Genomic DNA, 22,042 nt, shown 5'->3' on the forward strand with positions numbered 1-22,042 from the left:
GTAGCCATTTTTATCAAATTTAGGGCTCCCAAATTTGAACACCTACACGAATTAAGCAGTTAACTTACTGGGTGAGGTCGACTGAGTTTAAACAATGAGTGGTGAGGATTGCGATAGATGACGAGGGCTCACCCCCTCCGAAGGAGGAAGTTCCTACTCAGCTGTAGCCAGTTATTAGTATGTATTAAGACCAACCCAATGTTGCCACATCTTTTTTTTCTCAAGACAAACTCGAGATCTGTACTTGTGTGTGAAATTTTCTGACACATGATGCCAGTCAAACCAGGTTGTACTCTTATCTATATATGTATTATGTCTGTTAGAGTTGCAAAGTGAAATTTTACTTTCAGAGGTATATGAATCCATCCTAACCAGAAAGTACCCAAATTTGTTCCAAATAACCATTTTAAAAATTAAATTTATGTCAATTATATCTATTTTAGAAACTGCTATTCTCTAAGGTACAGTTTGGTTTTAAAATGGTTGTATATTTTTAAATTATAGTAATCCTTGACTCATTTACTGATTTGTCTTTAATATTTTGAAACAGGAATTCAGTAATGGAATCCTCAGGGCTAATGCACTCATGTTTTTAAGAACATGAATATTCACTTTTCAAAGAATAGAATGTTTAAAAATTATTTGGTGTAGTATTTTTTCTCTGTAACATTTAAACATCATATTTTCCTCCATAAGCTGTAAGCTGATGATTAACTCAGCAAACACTAGTTACTGTGTGCTAGCCAATATGGTGATATAAAGATAAAAACAGCTGGGCATGATGGCTCATGCCTTTAATTCCAGCACTTTAGGTGGCTGAGGTGGGAGGATCACTTGAGTCCAGGAGTTTGAGACCAGCCTGGGCAACACAGTGAGACCCCATCTCTAAAACAGATAAATTAATAAATAAAACTCTGGCTTCTATAGACTAGAGAATGCAACTAACTTTTTCTTTGCAATTAACTTGCTTAGTTAAATTCATTACCTTTTTTTAATTCTCCAGACTTGTTAAGTACCTTCTTTTTAATAGCTGGCATTTGTATATATAAACACTTACTTAATTGGTGAGCTTATCACATTTCATTGATTATCAACATCTGTACCAAAAAATACCACGTAAGGACCAGTAATTAAGAAATTAAAACACAATATATAAGCCATTATTTTTGGAATTTTTTTAAATTAAAATTTGTATGAAAGCATATTTCCTCATGGTTTCTCTCTTCCCACTTATGGTTAATTGATAATTCACTGTACATGTTCTTATAAGTCATTATATGAATTATTTTTTATGGTAAAATCTGAATAGAAGATTAAAACCATTACATTGATTGATGAGGTAATATCGGTATTTAAAATAATGTACGGACGGGCGCGGTGGCTCACGCCTGTAATCCCAGCACTTTGGGAGGCCGAGGCAGGTGGATCACGAGGTCAGGAGATCGAGACCATCCTGGCTAACACGGTGAAACCCCGTCTCTACTAAAAATACTAAAAATTAGCCGGGCGTGGTGGCGGGCGCCTGTAGTCCCAGCTACTCGGGAGGCTGAGGCAGGAGAATGGCGTGAACCCAGGAGGCGGAGCTTGCAGTGAGCCGAGATCGCGCCACTGCAGTCCAGCCTGGGCGACAGAGCGAGACTCCGTCTCAAAAAAAAAAAAAAATGTACGTGGGCCAGGCACAGTGGCTCACACCTATAATCCCAGCACTTTGGGGGGCTGAGGCGGGTAGATCACTTGAGCTTAGGATTTTGAGACCAGCCTGGACAGCATTTTGAAATCTCATCTCTACAAAAAATACAAAAATTAGCCGAGTGTGGTGGCACATGCCTATGGTCCCAGCTACTTGGGAGGCTGAGGTGGGATGATCGCTGGAGCCTGGGAAGTCGAGGCTGCCATGAGCCATGATGGTGCCACTGCACTCCGGCCTGGGTGACAGAGAAAGATCCTGTCACAAAAAATAAAATAATATACTTGATACTTTTCAGGATAAAGAATTGTTCTCAGGACTTTAAGAAGACTGCTGATCAGCTAACTACTGGTTTAGAACGTTCAGCCTCCACAGACAAGACTGTTTTGAACTCATCAGCTGTAATGTTGGTATGAAACATACTGGTCATGAAGTACGATGAAGGCAAACGTTTGACTTTGTCTCTAGTAGCTCAACTTTCTTCTCCTATAATTGTAGATTCTTTTGGAAGTTTATACGTAACAGAAGTAAACCCACCCTCCTACTTGAATCTCTTTTGTTCTATGCTTAGACAGTTCTCTTTTCTTCCAAGGCAGCCTATTCTACCTTTGACTGACTCTGTTTCAAAGTTCTTGATATTTACCTGTGTGTAGCTTCTTCCCTTTGAAACTAGTTATTGAATCCAGGTTCTGTGAAACATGTAAAGCATGAGTTTTTAAATTTTAAATGTGATTTTTCACTTAATGGCAACCAAAAGGCCTAATTACGTTTGTTGTTGTTAATGTTATTGCTGAAGACAGAGTTTTACCTTTTATCTACTTCTGATAACTTTAAATAATGTATTAAGATTAGAAATAGAACAAACTCAAAAATAATATTAAGTTTTTGTGTTAAGATCATTAATGGAGGCCAGGCGCGGTGGCTCATGCCTGTAATCCCAGCACTTTGGGAGACCAAGACGGGTAGATCACTTGAGGCCAGGAATTCAAGACCAGCCTGGCCAACATGGCGAAACCCCATCTCTACTAAAAGTACAAAAATTAGCTGGGTGTGTTGCTGTGGTCGTGCACACCTGTAATTCCAGTTACTCGCAAGGCTGAGGCATGAGAATCTCTTAAACCTGGGAGGCAGAAGTTGCAGTGAACAGAGATAGCATCACTGCACTCCAGCCTGTGCAACAGTGAGACTCTGTCTCAAAAAAAAAAAAGAAAAAAAAATCATTAATGGGCTGGGGAAGGGGAGAAAGCGCTTAATCTTGCTGACTTTTCCTTCAAGTGTAAATCTTAATGGAGTCAAATTATAATCTTTTTTTCCTTAAGAACTATTTATAATTTTTATATGTATACATGTATTGCCATGATAAATTGTTCAAGGTAGTTTTAAGTTGAAAAGGTAATTACAGGGCATTATCCCATTTTAAAAAAATATCTTTATGAAAAAAATCTGGAATGGTCTAACTAAAGCTCTAAAATATGAATGGTTTTTATCTCCAGGTTAGCAGGATTGAATGTTATTTTTGTTGCTTGTTTTCACTTTTCTGTAGTGAGTCTATGTTGCTTTTGTAACCAAAACGGTAGCCTGAATTTTTTGCAACTATAATATATATATGTCTAGGCATCTGTTTTTTAGTTTTATATTTGTATGTGATTTCCCTCCCTTCTTAGGACATTAATACTGCAGAAGAAATTGAAGAAGCGTTGAATACAGCACACCATAATTTCGAACAATTAAGCATTGCTGGAAAAGTAAGCACTTTGCAGGATTAAATTCTATCATGAAGTGAAGCATGTCCTCTTTAAGTGTGTACATTTGGAGATGTTACCACTGAGGTTAGAGCTTAGCACTGAGTTATTAAGCATGATAATCTAAAAAAGAATGGAAAACTTTTCCCATAGCCTGCCAAGATTGGTCTTGTAACATTGTTGTGCTAGGAACTTAATACAATTCCAGCTTTAATAAGGAACCATGACTTCTACTTGCTATGAGCTGAATTTTGTCTCAGAAGCATTGCAGATTATCTTTTCAACATTTGCTGATTGTTTGGCTGTATCCCCCTTAGCGAGTCTCTTTCTCTCTTCCTACTCCACCTTCCAAAAGAGACTCTCTCATTTGGTGACACAAAACAAGTTCTTCAGCACCTAGCAACAAAATTTACAATTAAGGAGTTCAAAAGGTTATAGCTGATTATGTTGTGGCTGCTTTTTTGCATAGAAGGACGTGACATTTTTGATTGGCTAAGGGTCACTATCAAAAGTCATTTCTCAAGAGGAATGAGAAATACGATAAAAGTAATAAGAAGAGTTATTGGAGAAAAAAACAACATTGAGAGAAAAGGGGAAAAAATAATGTCACCTGTGATAAGCAATAATTATACCAGATATAGTGGAGAAGAGCACATCAGTGGTAAATTAACTGGAGGTTAGGACTTCAGTATCTGAATTTGGGATAGTGGGGACACAATCCAACTAAAAACAGAGTGTTCTCTAGCTCTCAGTATTCATGTCCTTCTCCATGCAAGATACATTCACCCCATCCTGACATCCCCAAAAGTTTAACCCATTCCAGCATCAATTGTAAATATAAAAATCTCACCTTCTGGGCAGGCTCACTTGGTCATGCCTGTGATCCCAGCACTTTGGGAGGCCAAGGCAGGTGGATCACTTGAGGTCAGGAGTTCAAAACCAGCCTTGTCAACATGGCTAAACCCCATCTCTATTAAAAATTCAAAAGTTAGCTGGGCATGGTGGCACCCACCTGTAGTTCCAACTGCTGGGGAGGCTGAGGCATGAGAATCGCTTGAACCCAGGAGACGGAGGTTGCAGTGAGCCAAGATCGTTCCACTGTACTTCAGCCTGGTTGATGGAGTAAAACTCTGTTTCCAAAAAAAAAAAATTAAAAATTAAAATCTCACCTTCTAAGTTAGGTATGGGTGAAGACTCGATATACGATTCATCCTAGGGCAAAATTCATTTCCACTATGAGCCTGTGAAACGAGACAAGAACTTACTTGCTTCTAAAATACATTGGTGAAACAGGAATAAGATAGACATTCCACATTCCCATTCTAAATTGGAAGAATCAGAAGGAAAGGGGTCATGGATCTAAGCAACAGTACTTAAAACTTCAAAAATACTAAGATTGTGTAATACTTAACATTTTAATTCAAGTATGGTTTCTAAGGTTTTTTTTTTAATCCACGGGGTCCTATCAAAGAGAAATTCAGCTACTTAAAATGACTTGTTTCCTGTAATGATGAAAAGAAAAAAACTTAGTACACTCATCAGTGGATTTCTTTTAGGTCTTGTTGCCATATTATCAGTAGGAAATGCCAGTAAGGCCAGGTGTGGTGGCTCACACCTGTAATCCCAGTGCTTTGGGAGGCCAAGGCAGGAGGATCACTTGAGGCTAGGAGTTTGAGACCAGCCGGGGCAACATAATGAGACCTTGTTCCTCCCCACTGCCAAAAAAAAAATTAGTTGGACATGGGGCTACGTGCCTGTGGTCATTGCTACTCAGGAGGCCAAGGCAGGAGGACCCCTTGAGCCCAGGAGTTCAAGGTTACAGTGAGCTGTGCTCAGCCTACTGCACTCCAGCCTGGGTAACCAAGTGAGACCTGGTCTCAGTAAAACAAACAAAAAGATATGGTCTTGCTCACAAATAGTAAAACTTAAAGTTGAACCTTGTGACTTATTCTATTTATATTATTATCTCTTTACCTCTTGTGTTATTTTGAAGAGTCCAGAAAGTACCTTTTACTTTCAAAATTCTACAACTTCTACAAAATAAAAATTCCCAAATTAAGTTTTTGTCTTGTTTTTTTTTCCAGGCGCTTGAACACATGCAGAAGCAAACGATAGAGGAAAGAGAAAGAGTTATAGAAGTTGTGGAGAAACAGTTTGACCAACTTTTGGCTTTTTTTGATTCCAGGTTAGTAACTTAAAAATATGGACTCAGTGAAACTGAAGTTTCTAACACTAACTTGTCATTGTATTCCTTTGTTTAGAATGGTAATGGGTAACTTTTAAACAAGTTTGTAATGGGTAACTTTCAAACAAGTTTGGAAGTTGGTAGTCCCTACAGACTGATCTTTAGAACTGCAAAATGAAAAATAATGTGTAAGCTTTTAAAAATTTTGGCTATTTACCTTCTGATGCTGAAGCTAATGGTGGTTTGTTTGAGACAGGGTCTTGCTCTGTTGCCCAGGCTGGGGTGCAATGGTGTGATAATAGCTCACTGCAGCCTCAAACTCCTGGGCTGAAGTGATCCTGCCACCTCAGCCTTCAAAGTAGCTGGAACTACAAGCCCACACTACTACATCCAACTAATTTTGTGTTTTTGTTGTTGTTGTTGTTGTTTTGTTTTCCGAGACAAGGGTCTCACTACATTGTCCATGCTTTTCCCAAACTCCTGGCCTCAAGAAATCATCCTGCCTCAGCCTCCTAAAGTGCTGGGATTACAGGTGTACATAACGGTGCCCAGCTGAAACTGTTAACTGTTAAAGTAAACAAGCTTGAGCCAGGTGTGGTGGCTTACACCTGTAGGATTACATGGTGATCATCCTGTCTAAGCTCACTTTGGGAGGCTGAGATGGGGGGATCTTTGAGCTCAGGAGTTTGAGACCAGTCTGGGCAACACAGCGAGACTCCATCTGTACAAAAAAAAAAAAATCAACCAGGCATTGTGTGCATTTCTGTAGTCCCAGCTACGTGGGAAGCTGAGGTGGGAGGATTGCTTGAGCCCAATTGTTGCTATTGGGTTATAGCAATTCTTTGTATATTTTGAATATTAAATTTTTGTCTATATGACTTACAATATTTTCTCACATTTGTAAGTTGTCTTTTCACTCTCTCGATAATGTCCTTTGATCCACAAAAGTTTTTAATTTTATGAAGTCCAGTTTATTGTTTCTTTTGTTGCTTGTGCTTTTGGTGTCATATTCAAGATATCACTGCCAAATCTAACATCATGATGCCTTTTCCCTGTGTTTTCTTTTAAGAGTTTTATAGTTCTTACATTTAGATCTTTGATCCATCTTTAGTTAATTTTTGTATATGGTATAAGGTAAGGATCCAACTTCATCCTTTTGAATTGGATATCCAGTTTTCCCAGCACTATTTGTTGAAAAGATTGTCCTTTCCCCCACTGAATGTTCTTGGCACCCTTGTCAAAAATGAGCTCACCATATATGTGAAGGATTATTTCTGGGATTTCTGTTTTATTCCATTGTTCTGTATGTCTTTCCTTATGCTAGTACCATGCTGTTTTGACTACTGTTGTTTTGTAGTAAGTTTTAAAATCAGAATGTGTGAGTCCTACAACTTTGTTCCTTTTCAAGATTGTTTCTCAGGGTCTCTTAAGATTTCATAGGACTTTTAAGATGGACTTTTCAATTTTCACAAAACAATGTCATTGAGATTTTGTTAGGGATTGCATTGAATTGTAGATCGCTTTGTGCAGTATTGACATATTAACTATATTAAGTGTTCCAATCTATGCACATGGGATGTCTTCTCATTTATTTGTGTCTTAATTTCTTTCAGCAGTTTCATATACAAGTCTTTCACCTCCTTTGTTTATTCTTAAGTATTTTCTTTCTTTTGATGCTATTGTAAAAGGGATTATTTCCTTAATTTTCTTTTGGGATTATTCATTGTTACTGTGTAGAAACACACCTTATTTTTATATGTTGATTTTTGTGTCCTACTTTTTTGCTGAATGCATTTATTAGCTTTAGTATTATTTTATGGCATCTTTAGGGTTTTCTACATGTATGATCATGTCATCTGCAAATAAAATATTTTACTTCCTACAAAAGGATGATTTTACTTCTTCCTTTCCAATTCAAAAACCTTATTTCTTGTCTAATTGCTTTGGCTGGAACTTTTCATTACTGTGTTGCACAGAAGTAGCAAAAGCAGGTATGTCTTGTGCCTAATGTTATAAGAAAGGCTTTCAGTCTTCACCATTGAGTATCATGTTCACTATGGGTTTTTCCATATAGGGTCTTTATTATAGTGAGGTAGTCATCTTCTAGTTTGAGTGGTTTTATCATGAAATTGTGTTGAATTATGTCAGGTCCTTTTTCTGCATCAATTGAGACAACCACTTGGGCTTTTTGCTTTTTTCTGTTAATGTGGTGTGTTACATCAATCACATGTTAATGTTTGTATGTTGAACTATTCTTGCTTTCCAGGAATAAATCCCACTTGGTCATGGTATATAATTCTCTTACTATGCTGTTGAATTTGGTTTGCTAGTTTGTCTGAGGACTTTCTATCAATAGTTATAAATGATACTGGTCTACAGTTTTCTTTGTGTAGTTTTGGTATTGGTAGTTTTGGCCTCATAGAGTGAGTTAGGGAACATTTCTGCCCTTCAAGTATTTTGGAAGAGTTTGAGGAGGATTGGTGTTGATTATTACATGTTTGGTTCAATTTACCAGTAAAGCTGTCTGGTCTAAGGCTAAACTTTGTTGGGAGGTTTTTTGATTACTCATTCTATCTCCTTAGTCATAAGTCTGTACAGATTTTTTAATACTTTTATGAGTCAGTTGTGATAGGTTATGTGTTCCTGGAAATTTGTCTGTTTCACCTAGTTATATAATTTGTGTACAGTTGTTCATAATAACCTTTTAATCCTTTTTATTTGTGTAAAATTGATAGTAATGTACCCAGTTTATTTCTGATTATAGTAATTTGATTCTTTTTTTTTTTTTTTTGATGGATTCTCGCTCTGTACCCAGGCTGGAGTGCAGTGGCACGACCTCGGCTCACCAGAACCTCTGTATCCCGGGTTCAAGTGATTCTCCTGCCTCAGCCTGCTGAGTAGCTGGGACTACAGGCACCTGCCACCGCCCAGCTAATTTTTTTTGTATTTTTAGTAGAGATGGGGTTTCACTGTGTTAGCCAGGATGGTCTCAATCTCCTGACCTTGTGATCCATCTGCCTTGGCCTCCCAAAGTGCTGGGATTACAGGTGTGAGCCATCACGCCTGGCCTGATTCTCTTTTCTTAGTGTGACTATAGGTTTAATTCTAATCTTGAAGTCAAACTTTTGCTTTCATTTTTCTTTGTTGTGTATTTATCTCTTCTCTTCTCCTTTATTTCCTTCCTTCTGCTTTGAGTTTAGTTTGGTCTTTTTCTAGTTACTTATGGTATATAGTTAGATTGTTCATTTGCGAGCTCCTTTTTAAATGTGAGTATTTACAGCTATAAATTTCCCTCAGCATTGCTTTCATTGCATCCCATAAATTTTGTGTTCTTGCTTCATTTGCCCCAGATAATTTCCTAATTTCCCTTGTGATTTATTCTTTGATCCTTTGGGATTTAGAAGCATATTGTTTTATTTTTACATGTTTATGAATCTTCCGGGGTTTTTTTCCTGTTATTTCTAGGTCATTCCATTGTAGTCAGAAAAGATACCTTGTAGGATTTCAATCTTTAAGTTTATTAAGACTTACTAATAAATGTTAATGAACATTAAACATTAGTCAGCATGGTCTTAACATATGTTCTGTCTCAAAATGTTACACGCACACTTGAGAAAAATGTTTATCCTCATGTTGTTGGATATAGTGTTCTAAATATGTCTGTTGGGTCCAATCAGTCTATAGTGTTGTCCAAGTAATTTATTGCTTTATTGATTCTGCACTGGTTGTTTTATCCATTATTGAAAGGGAGATATTGAAGTCTTTAATGATTATTGTAGACATGTCTATTTTTCCCTTTAATTCTGCAAATGTTTGCTTTATATGTTTTGGGGTTCTAATATTGGTACATATATGCTTATAATTGTTACATTAAAGTCTATTTTGCCTAAAATTTGTGGAGCCACCCCAGCTTTTTAAATTATCGGCATGTATTATCTTTTTCCATCCTTTCATTTTTAACCTCTATATGTCTTTAGACCTAAAGTGAAATTTTTGTGGTAGCATATAGTTGGGTCATATTTTTTATCCATTCTTCAGATTTGTGCCTTTGGATTAGAGAGTTTAATTTATTTACACTTAAAATACTGATAAGGAAGTATTTTTGCCATTTGGTTTGTTTTCTGTATGTTTTATGGCTTATTTGTTGTTGCTTATTTCCTCCATTACTGCCTTTCTTTGTGTTTACTTGATTTTTTTCTTTTGTAGTCACAAATTTTGATTCCTTTCTCATTTCTTTTTGTGCATAGTCTGTAAATAGTTTTTATGGTTACCCATAAGGATTACATATAACATCCTGAAGTTATAACAATCTGTTTTGAGTAGTAGACAGCTTAACTTTAGTTGCATGTAAAACCTCTACTGCTTTACAAATCTGCTCCCCTTTATTTTTTCGATGTCACAAATTACATTCCTCTATATTGTATACCCGTTAAGATAGATTGATATTTTACGTATTTGTCCTTTAAATTCTGTAGAAAATAAAAAGTAGAATTATAAATTAAAATTACACTAATATTGGTTTTTATGTTTGCCCATGTGTTTACCTTTACCAGAGATATTTTTATCATTGTATGGCTTTGAGTTACTGCATAGCCTTCTTTCACATTAACGTGAAGGACTTTCATTAGCATTTCTTATAGGGAAAGTCTATTGGTAATGAACTCCCTCAGCTTTTGTTTATCTGGGGATATTTTAATTTCTCCTTCACTTTTGAAGAATACTTTGATAGCTTTTTTTCTTTTGGTGCTGTAAATATACATTGCCTTCGGGCCTCCAAGGTTTCTGCTGAGAAATTTGCAGATAATATTATTAAGGATCCCTTGTACTTGACAAATTGCATTTTTCTTGCAGCTTTCAGGATTCTCTTTGTCCTTCAGCAGTTGGAGTTCCTTGAGCTCTTAGATTTATAGATACATGTCTCATCAAATTTTGGAAGGTTTTTTGCCATTATTTCTTCAAATAATTTCTGTCTCTTTGTCTCTCTCTTCTCCTGTGATTCCTATAATGCATACATTAGTCTGCTTGATAGTGACTCACAAGTACCTTAGACTCTGTTTACTTCTCTTCATTGTTGTTTTTATTTTTTTCAGGCTTCATTATTTTAATTGTCCTAAATTCAGGTTGGCTCGTTCTTTCCTTCTGCCTGTCCAAATCTGCAGTAGAACCTTTGGTGGATTTTTTAAAATTACAATTACTGTATTTTTCAATACAATCTATGGAATTTCTGTTTGGCTATTTTATATAATTTCTCTATGTTGATATTATCATTTTGTCCCCTAGATCATTTTTCTGATTATTCTCTAGTTCTTTGTCCATATTTTTCTTGAGCTGTTTAAGCATATTTAAGATAGTTGTTTTAAGCCTATTGAGTCCAACGCCTGTGCTTCTTTGAGAACTGTTTTTACCATTCTGTTTTCTTCCTTTGAGTGGGTCATGTTTTTCTGTTCCTTGGTGTGCCTTGTGGTATTTTTGTTGAAATTGGGCATTTGAGAAAATAGCTACCTTCCCTTGTCTTTGCAGACTGGCTCTTGATGTAACAGTCCTTCACTGAGTGGTTGTGTGTGCCCTGAGCCTTGAGATCAGCCTGAGGTCAGGCTTAAGATCTTCTCAGATGTTTTCTGAGCATGCATCTTGCCTGGGCCTCAGTGTGGCTTTTTCAGTTCCCCTGTATATACAACTGCTTTTATATGCCTTAATGTCCTAAAGAGTCTGAGCTCAGATTCTCCTCCAGGCCTTAGATGGTCTATTGTATGTCTCTACTTATAATCTCCTGCCTTCCACAAAATTTGCTTTTCTCTAATTATGTATACATAGCTTTTAACTATAATACATTTCAGTTCAATTTAATGCCTCATTTACCATGTTATATGTTAATTTTATCAACAAGTAAAAGTACCCTTTCAGATACAGTTCAGTTACTGTTTGCCTCATTTAACCATATTATGTAAAATTCATCAACTACTGCACTTACTCTTCAAGATACTATAGATCGACTTTTTCTATAAATATTTATGAAATACTGTAAAATAACTTTGGAATCTTAAATGAAGGAAAAAGAACCTGTGTGAAGAATTTGCAAGAACTACTGATGATTATCTATCAAATTTAATAAAGGCTAAAAGCTACATTGAAGAGAAAAAAAATAATTTGAATGCAGCTATGAACATAGCAAGAGCATTACAATTATCACCTTCTCTAAGAACATACTGTGACCTGAATCAGGTAATTTAATAGTTCACAATGTGAGTTATTTCTGTGGTAGCTTATTTTACATGCTTTGGAATATATTTAAGACAAGAATTTGTTTTTCAGATTATCCTAACCTATATTATTATTTAGAATTCTAAATTGATGACAATATAGGTTAGGATAGTCTAAGTTATAATAAGATAATGTATGAAATCTAAGACAAACATTGTGCAATTTATATGACCTTTTGTTTTTTTTGACCAGTTAGGGAAATGGTGCAATTAAGTCTTTGTAACACTTGATCTGAGAGCAAGTAAGGTGACATTGAGGTGAAAGTTTAGCTTTCTAGGACACCTGATTAAAAAAATGAGGACAAATAAGGGTAGCAAACTGAATAGGACTCTATTTTGTTCACATAAACAATTTAGGTGTGGCTGTCAACTCTTAACGTTAAAATTTAATTCAAAATCCTAGTCAAGTTTTTCTCTTCCAATTCCATTCCAAATTGTGCAAGTCAAGAGACAGCTTCAGCCATCTCCTATCATCTAATCATGTGCCTAAGGGGTAGAATTGGGCAAAAAAACAAAAGTTTCTTATGCTTTGACAGGACGAGATTAATCACAGATCGTTGCTGACTTCTGTCTCACTCCCTAAGGGTATAGATTTTGCTTTAGTCATCTTTGAATCCTCAGGATCTCACTTCCTGTGGATAATCAGGTGTATAGAAGAGAAGCCATTAGTTTACCTGCCTCCAAAGTCTCTAACGTTAAATGAAAGGACAATTTGCCATGACCCTACTTGGCTAGGTGTCCCAGGCTTTAGTTCTAAAACAATAATAGTTGTTTCCTGTGTATTACACGTGCGACACTAGGTGATGAAAAAAATGATAAAATCTGGTCTTTATCCTAGTTAATCTAGCTAAGAAAATAGGGCAAAAAGGGAGAAAACTCTTGAAGATAGCAACACAGTTGCAAAATGAATCTGATCGAGTTTTCTCTGATCATGTAGCTCTATCCTATTTCTTAGTGTCTATTGTTACCTTTTATACATATCTCCGAAAGTCATAAACACTTATTTGTATCCCTTTGAGTGCCCCAAATTGAGTCTGAATGCAATAATTAATGAAATACCTAAAAGATAGTTTTCTTTCTAAAATCTTACTGTTCAGCAATATTTATGACAAGATTCACACATGAATGTTTTTTTTTTTAATTCTAGATTATCCGGACTTTGCAGTTAACTTCAGATAGTGAATTAGCACAAGTTAGTTCTCCGCAACTAAGGAACCCTCCCAGGTGAGTAAGTCATAGTTCAGGAGACCATAACAAGTATAAAGATGTGCTGAAACTTAAATGTATTAAAATAGCAAGTAATAATAAATTGAAATTTTGGGTCACAAATGTTTACTAAGTTAGTAACCAAATTAAGATAAGTGTAATTTGTGCCAACTTAGAAAGTTATTTAAATGTTTCCTTTTCAATTCATTAATGTCAGCAACTGATTTTTGTTTAGAGAACATGATACATTTGTATTAGAACATTTATGTATATGTTAATGTTTTATTATAGGTTGAGTGTGAATTGCAGTGAGATCATCTGTATGTTCAACAATATGGGAAAGATTGAATTTGGGGACTCAACAAAGTAAGTATTTATAAGCATGGTAACATGCCATTAGTGTCTGACAGTACTTACATTATCTAAGAGACAGAAGAATTGACGTTTAGTGTAATTCAAAAGCTGAAAAATAAAGGGCAAAATAGTTTCTTTAGTTAAATTCTACATATAATGTTTTTTAAAAGGCCTAGAAGGGATCAGTATTCAGCAATATACATGTCAAAGTTGTCTTTGAGATTGATTCAGTCAGCAAGCATTGAACACTGCTAGGCACTAACACCCTAGATATTGAGATAAATGTCTGAGAAATTACAATAAGTAGAGGAAGAAGGACATGCAAACAATAAAATTCATAATTGCTAGGGTAATGTATGCAGAATTCACTTGAGGTGCAAAGCAAGGGAATGATCAGTTCTTCCTGGGGTAACAGGACTTGGAAAGATATTTTCTTTTCCCTTATCTATTAAAATTAAGTAGCAAGTAGAAAGGAGGAGAAAAAGGAAGTATGCATCTTACAGGCAGTGAAATAGCATGCTAGGTTCAGGGAATAGTGTATATAATTCCATTCTCTATGTCCCCAAGGATACATAGATGCTAAGTCTTAAAGACTTTGTATGCTGTCTGATGATGTTTGAACCTTATGATCCATGCTGTCCAGTATAGTAGCCACTAATCACATGTAGCTGTTTAAATTTAAACATAAATTAATTAAAACTAAATAGAATTAAAATCCAGTTCCTCAGTTCCATTAGCCCACATTTCAAGTGCTCAGTAGCCACATGTCGTTAGTGACTACCTGTCTTATTCTATTTGTGCTGCTATAACAAAGTTTAAAAAGAACAGATGTTGTTTATTCTTCTGTAATTCATAAAGAGCAGGTGTTTATTTGCTTGCAGTTCTGGCGGCTGAGAAGCCCAAGATCATAATGCTGGCAGATTTGGTTTCTGGTGAGGGCCCTGATCTCTGCTTTAAGATAGCACTTTGAATGCTGTGTCCTCACATGGCAGAAAGCATGGAAGAGCATAAAAGGGACAAATAACTATCTTCACAAGGTGGAAGAGCAGAAGAGCAAAAAAGGGCATAAGCTAGTTCCCTCCAGACTTGTTGTAAGGCACAAATCCATTCATGAGGGCAGAGCCCTCATTACTTGATCATTAATTTCCCCAAAGGCCCCACCTCTTAATGTCACCACAATGGGAATTAAGTTTCAACATGAATTTTGAAACATTTAGACCAAAGCGCTGCTATATTAGACAATGCGGCATATTTCTATTATCACCAAAAGTTCTGTTGTACAGTATAGTTCTAGGGAGTAGAAAGCCACTAAAAGGTTTTAAGCATGAAAGTAAAAATTATTAGATTACATTTTTTAGGGATAATTTTGATGGCCGTTTGGGGGATTATTTGGCGTAAGAGGATGACAGTGAAGGCTGAAGGATCACTTAGGCCATCATATCAGTAGACTCAGCAACTCATGAGAACTAAAACTTAACTAATAGCACTGGATAGGGACTGAGAATAGATATGACAAATGCAAAATAGGGAAAATTAATAAAACTCAGTAATGCTTGAACGTGAGACATGAGGAAAAGGGAAGCATCATCAATGGTTTGTTACGCTTTGGTGACTAAGTCGATGGATTGTGGTATTATTCATCAAGATTAGGAATACAGGAAGCAAAGTAAGTTGGGAGGGGGAAGATAGTATATTGAGTACTTACTGTTTACCAGCTTTCTGGAGAGAAATGTGTACAGCTTAATTGGATATGAATGCTGAAACTTAAGAGATCTTGGTCTTGATTTTGGGTTTAGGAGTGATCAGAATATAGATGTAGAAACCACCAAAAGAGAAATAAGTTCTTTCGTTGTAGGTGGATTGTCTCCTATGGAAATGGTCCCCCGAGAAAAGCAACACATTTGTTACCTTAGGGAACAAATTAGTCTGGCTCACAGTATTACCATTTCAGAAGCACATAGGATGATGTATACTCTAAGCCCCGTAAATTCATATGAATCAAGGTCACAAAACTGATGTGTAGTCAAAATTCCAGTTTGTTAACTTAATGGATAAATATAATTGTAAACAGGGACTAGAACTGAGGAGCTAACTTGTCAGAAGTTACTTTTTTGGTAATCTTTTTTGAATAAAGGGAATAAAATTAATCAAATAGGTTAACAGAATTAGGCTAAGATAGCTGATTAGATTCCTCTCCATCAGAGGGAAGACCTTGCCAGAGGAAGTGGAATACCAGTCCTTCGGCTCAGTCATCTTTCTCCATGCTTGGGAGAGCCCTGCCCCATATTTACTGCTGTGACTTGACTTTATGCTTACATGGATAATCAACAACCTTTGCAATCAATATGTTGTTTTTGACATTTTCATAACTTGAATATGGTTACTATCCGCATTTCTAAGACACTAAAAACTATTCTGCCTCTTTAAGCATCTGTACTGATCTTCTACTTTAAATTTAACTCTGAGAGCTGCCTTTTAAATTTTTTCCTAGTTTTTAGGGAAAGTATTAGTATAATCTGCATGTACTGATTACAAATGGTAGTTAAACCATGGGTTTGCACAGTAAGAGCAGGTATTCAAACAGGTCAAGGACAGTACCCTGGAAGAATACTAAAATTTAAAGCAGGGAAAGGGTGATCTGTAAAAAAGAAACTTGAGAAGGAGCAGACAGAAGTTGAAGGAGAACAGAAGTGGTGTTGTATAAGTCAAAGCAGAGGTTTATGACACTGGAGCTGATTAATAATGTTGCATGTCTCAAATCTAATAAGAATTGTTATGAAAAGAGACATTTAGATTGCAAGGTCGTGTACATATATATGACTCTCAGGTGTTTGGACTTCAACATATATCAATTTTACTTAGTTAAATGTATGTCCTCTGTTGGAAGAGGCAGATAAACATGCATCATTGCTAAATCCAGTTGGCTTTGTTGATTGTTATTTCCACAGTGGCTTCTTAAACAGTGATCTGTGAAGAAGCTAAATCCATCATGGAATAACTAAAATATAAACTTCATGAAACCTAATCTTATCTCATTGTAAAATTTCTATACTTGTAGATTTGATAGCCTAAAAACTGTCTGGATATGTGGAGAAAATAGAAAAATATGGAGTAGAATGGATAAATAACTGGCAGTGGGTCAGTGGCTATTGAATAATCATGCCCAAAAGATTTAGATTAATGTCCATGGTGGGAGTTTCTAGTGACTTATTCATGGTTGTACCATATACCTCTGTATTCATAGCTTATATCTCTGTATTTTTAAACAGATGTTATCCCCAAGAAAATGAAATTAGACAGAATGTTCAAAAGAAATATAATAACAAAAAGGAACTTTCTTGTTATGATACATACCCACCACTAGAAAAGAAAAAGGTTGACACGTCTGTCCTAACCAGTGAAGCACCACCACCTCCTTTGCAACCTGAGACAAATGATGTACATTTAGAAGCAAAAAACTTCCAGCCACAGAAAGACGTTGCAACAGCATCCCCTAAAACCATTGCTGTGTTACCTCAGATGGGATCTAGCCCTGATGTGATAATTGAGGAAATTATTGAAGACAACGTGGAAAGTAAGTTAAAATGTAAAAACAGAGGGGAAAGATCTTGTATCTGTAATTAGACACGGTTGGTACCTTTTTCGTCCATGCATTTAACAGAAATATAATTGCTGTTATAATCTTATTCCTCATTATGAGTTAAAACCTGTTCATTCCATGCCCCTACTCTCACATTTTCCAGAGTTAGGATAATTTTTATTTTTAATGCAGTAATATAGATAACCTCTGAGGTATAAATTAATATCTGGTTTAATTAGGGTATTTTGAGATTTTTTAGTGTTCTCACATATAAGCCTTGTATAAAAGATATAAATAAATGAGAGAGATGTGATTTGTGGACATAGTTTTATTACTTTCTTTGAATTAAGAACATCTTCTCTTCAATCTTTGTTGTGAGATTTAATATAAACTATCATGATTATAATGTTATCTATTTTATAACATTTAAATATATCACAGTTGTATTTGATTAGATTTCCAATGTCAGTATTCTTTCCATTAACATGGAGTGAGATACTATACTATGTAGTTTTATACTAATAGTCTCCTTTAAGACCATTTTTCAAGATCAGCTTTTATTTTCCCCTACCCGTTGTCTATTTTATTGGTTGACTCTCCAGAATTGCATTTTAGAAAAGGACACACTTCTTTCCACTGTATTATCATTGATGTCTCAATTACTTAAGATACCTGTAATAACGTTATTCATTGATACAAGGGGTGTTGCCATTCCAGTGTTTTGCCAATTTCAGTACAGCTTTTTAAAAACTAGCATGTCATTGTTAACATAGTTAGTACAAGTTGTCTTTATTTCTTATTTTGATGAAGCATGCGGCACAGATGATCTTGGGGAGACACCTAGATATCCAAAAAAGCCTCTTCAGAAAAACTCATCTGTTCCTTTTGGATCAAAAGCAGATACTGTAACAACTGTCTGAGCTTGATGTAGTGGAGTTTACTGTATGTGTAGTAAGTAGCTCTTACCTAGTGTGAGGTAGTAAGTAAAGTGAATTTCACTGATAACTAAAACATATTACTTTCTAATGTTAAAAGTTTTAATTCCGGGGCCAGACACCATGGCTCACACCTGTAATCCCAAGCACTTTGGGAGGCCGAGGCGCGTGGATGATTGGAGCTCAGGAGTTCGAAACCAGCCTGGGCAACATGGTGAAACCCTGTCTCTACAAAAAGTACAAAAACATAAGTGGGTGTGGTGGTGCACAACTGTGGTCTCAGCTATTCAGGAGGCTGAGGTGGGAGGATCACTTGAGCCTGGGAGGCGGAGGTAGCAATGAGCTGAGATCCCACCACTGCACTCCACCCTGGGTAACAGTGAGACCTCATCTCGAATGAATGAATGTTTTGACTCTGGCAGAGATATTCCCCCCAATAAAAAAAATATTTTTTGAGACAGAGTCTTACTCTGTTGCCCAGGCTGGAATGCAGTGGCGCGATCCTGGCTCACTGCAACCTCCTCAGGCTCAAATGATTCTTGTGCCTCAGCCTCCGGAGTAGCTGGGATTATAGGCACGTGCCACAATCCTCAGCTAATTTTTGTATTTTTAGTAGAGATGAGGTTTCACCACGTCAGCTAGGCTGATCTCAAAACTCCTGTCCTCAAGCGATCCTCCCTCCTTGGCCTCCCAAAGTGCTGGGATTATAGGCGTGAGCCATCGTGCGCAGCCAGGAATATTTCCAAAATTTATACTTCTCTCAGATGTCACCCCAGTTGTATGTTTATCTTTTTACCCCACCCTAAAATATGGGCATTATTCTTTATATTTTCTATTGGATAGTTAAAATGACCCATTTGTTCAGTTTCTGTCATCTATCTATACTTGACTATATTCATTTCCACTCCTCCTAGTCTTTGTTTTTTAAACAATTTTACCATGTAAACATTTACCTCATTCAGAAATTAAATATATATTAAAATATTATGTGAAACTTCCCCCCATCCTATTCCCATTCTATTCAGTGTCTCCATCTCTTCCACATTTTCTTTATGCATTTATAAATAAACACACACAAATTATTTTTCCAAACTTCTCTCTCCCCTTCTCTCTCTATGTGTGTGTGTGGGGGGGTCTTTTTTGTTTACACAAAACGTAGCATACCACTGTTTTTTTTTGCATTCCTTCCTTAACATTGTACTTTGGAGATCTTTTCATATTAGTGAAGACACTTGGCTTAAGAAAATTTTCTGACTGTCTTTACCTCTACTCACCCCACCAAAAAGCACACACATTCCCCTAAATGCTGCTCAGTACTTTGGCTTTGCCTAGACATTTTTTCACATCTGATTTATAAGACTAACCTGATTTATAAGACTTGGGAGTCAGAGTGGCTATGAGCTGTATTGGTTCTATAGGTAGAGTATAGATGGAACTGGCTTTTGTAGGTTATCCTAGAAACCTAATCATTATCAGTAGGGGTTCTGAGTTCCAAATATGTTCATAAAGAAACTGAACTTTTGTAATACAGTAGAGTTACGCATATACGTTGACTTTAGAATCTTAACTATCACATGGACTATGATTTCACTTATTTAGCGTATTTTGCAAGTATTATGAAGTATTTGCAGTTCAGGTTACTAAAGAATTCATTGTCGAAAGTGATCCATTTGTTTTATCAATCATTTAGGGCTTGCACTACTTCCTGGGGCCGACGTGCGATATTCCCAGAGTTCACAATGCTGTAAGACACTCTTTTAGAGGCTATTATGGTTGTTCAGCTTTCATGAATTATTTTCTAACTCATGGTTTATTAATGTGGCTTAAAAATTTTTATCCAGGTTCTGCAGAGCTAGTTTTTGTAAGCCATGTAATAGATCCTTGCCATTTCTACATTCGGAAGTATTCACAAATAAAAGACGCCAAAGTACTGGAGAAGAAGGTGAATGAATTTTGCAATAGGAGTTCACACCTTGATCCTTCAGACATTTTGGAACTAGGTAATGAAATATTAGTCCAAGTTAAAATATCAAATTTATTTAAATAATATAATAACTTGGCCAACCCACATAAGACTTGTTATAATATAGATTTTTGCTCTAAGTTCATTTGTAGTAAGCATAAACGTTTTAGGATTATTTAACATAGATTATTTAGGCAAATTAGCTAAGGATTAAGATGGAATATTGGCACATTTTTAGAGTGAGATATGTACAGAAACTCCATTATGTAGTAGGGTGAATTGCTTTTAAAACTACAAAACCCATGACAGATTATGTAGCCTGTCCCCTTGTCTCCATGAAGAACTGTGCCTCTAAGATGATTCTTCTTGTGTAACTCCAGTCTCTTGCTCGCCATGTGTGAGTGTTGGGGCTAGCATTGAGCACCTGAGATTCAGGAGGCCTGTGGCACCCATTCCCAGCGCCTTACAGAGGATAATTGTAAATTCAGTCAGTCTTTTAATTGTGAGGATATGTGAATTTGCCATGCTTCGGGCTTTTGTTACGAGTATTTTTCTTATAACGTTGACTGAATTTGATTGTAGCTTGTAATATGATGAAGCTATGATTCATTTGTATTAATAGAGTATTTTTCTCATTATGTTAGTAGCAATCAATACCTATATATAACTAATACAGAAAGTGTTTATCTAGTCTTGATTGATAGTCATTTAAAAGTATGATTAACTCTCAGCTCATCTGTGTAGCTTTTCAGAATATCAGAAGAGTAGGATCATTATATACTTTGACAAAAATGAATAGTAATTCTAAAACTTAAAAAATAACATTTATGCTATGTGAGCTGGGAACATTAGGTTGTTAGTATCTAAGAGGAGGGAAGTGTAGTACTGAATTCAATTTTTGTGGTTGCAAATAATGTGTCTAAAATGTAATACATGCCAAAAATAGCTTATTTTCAGAAAATGTTCTAAGACAGCCAAAAAGTTGTGCTTTAAGTTGTTAATGATAATTATGTTGGCAAGTTAAATACAGCTGATTGAAACACTCATTTATATTTTGAGAAATTAGTGATAAGGGAAGACATCTGAATTGTTGATTTAGCAGAGGAGAGTATCCTCTTGTTCCCTTTTCCTGCCTCTGTACTTCATTATGAAGAACAGTAAATGGCTTCAGCAGACTTTTATCCATTGAAAGAAAGAATAGTTTTATAGAATATATACAGCAGGTCTTCAAATAACATTATCTCATTATAATTTTGATGAGAAAAAAATCAATTCCTGGTTTGGGCAAATGTCTGTGTTGAGTTTGCACATTCTTCCTGTGTCTGTGTGGGTTTTTTCAGGTACTCTGGTTTCCTCGCACATCCTAAAGATGCGCACGTTAGGTTAATTGGTGTGTCTACATTGTCCCAGTCTAAGTGGCAGGGAGAGAGAGAGAGAGAGAGAGAGAGAAAGTGTGTGTGTGTGTCTGTGTGTGTCTGTGTGTGTGTGTGTGTGTGTGTGTGTGTGTGTGTGTGTGTGTTTACCCTGCAATGGAATTGTGTTCTGACCAGGATTGTTTCCTGCCTTGTGCCCTGAGCTGCCTGGATGGGCTTCAGCCACCCTCGACTCTAGAATAAGCGGGTTGGAGAATAAATAAATATATATTATCATAAAATTCATAAAGTATTTGATAACTGTACAAATAAATGACAATAAATGATGCAGTACAAAAGCGCTCTGTGAATCCACCTTATTTATGATTGTTTTTGAACTGTGGTGCCAGGAGGTACTCCTTACAATTCTCACTTTGGAAGCTGTAATTCTTTGAGTTAACCCACTACCACTATGACTGCCGTCACTCACTGATTCACCGAAAATTGAGTAAATATCTTACTTGTTCATCTTTCTTAAATGTACATTTAGCTCACACTTGTTTCAGTATTTAATATTAGAAGTGTTTGGGGTCTTTATAAGTTTGATGATGTTTTTGTGACCAGAAATACATGTAGAAACTTAACTCTTGTTTATATCAGTTAGCCTGTGTGGTAAGATGGGTTTTGTTATGCCATTTTGCTTAAAGTCACAGTTTCTAAGAATGTATCAATGACATTAAGTGGGGATTTACTATATTTTAAAACTAAGAATGTTGGT

At 36.0% G+C, this 22,042-nt stretch overlaps 1 protein-coding gene across 12 annotated transcripts in view; it reads left to right on the top strand.

Moving 5' to 3' along the window:
- RNF17 (ring finger protein 17) overlaps window positions 1–22,042 on the top strand; it is a 140,816-nt gene that overhangs the window by 22,325 nt on the left and 96,449 nt on the right. For 7 of the 12 annotated variants that reach the window (XM_055359691.2, XM_063697201.1, XM_063697202.1 and 4 more), the window contains 9 exons: window positions 1,986–2,097; window positions 3,352–3,432; window positions 5,514–5,614; window positions 11,665–11,836; window positions 13,022–13,098; window positions 13,372–13,446; window positions 16,704–17,008; window positions 19,640–19,693; window positions 19,791–19,949. In XM_055359691.2, coding sequence (XP_055215666.2) covers window positions 1,986–2,097; window positions 3,352–3,432; window positions 5,514–5,614; window positions 11,665–11,836; window positions 13,022–13,098; window positions 13,372–13,446; window positions 16,704–17,008; window positions 19,640–19,693; window positions 19,791–19,949 — 1,136 coding nt within the window. The remainder of the gene's footprint in view (window positions 1–1,985; window positions 2,098–3,351; window positions 3,433–5,513; window positions 5,615–11,664; window positions 11,837–13,021; window positions 13,099–13,371; window positions 13,447–16,703; window positions 17,009–19,639; window positions 19,694–19,790; window positions 19,950–22,042) is intronic. The other 5 variants (XM_055359692.2, XM_004054269.5, XM_019039804.4 and 2 more) reach the window with 2 other exon arrangements.

The sequence above is a fragment of the Gorilla gorilla genome, chromosome 14, assembly GCF_029281585.2.
Source record: "Gorilla gorilla gorilla isolate KB3781 chromosome 14, NHGRI_mGorGor1-v2.1_pri, whole genome shotgun sequence".
NCBI classification, from domain to species: domain Eukaryota; kingdom Metazoa; phylum Chordata; class Mammalia; order Primates; family Hominidae; genus Gorilla; species Gorilla gorilla.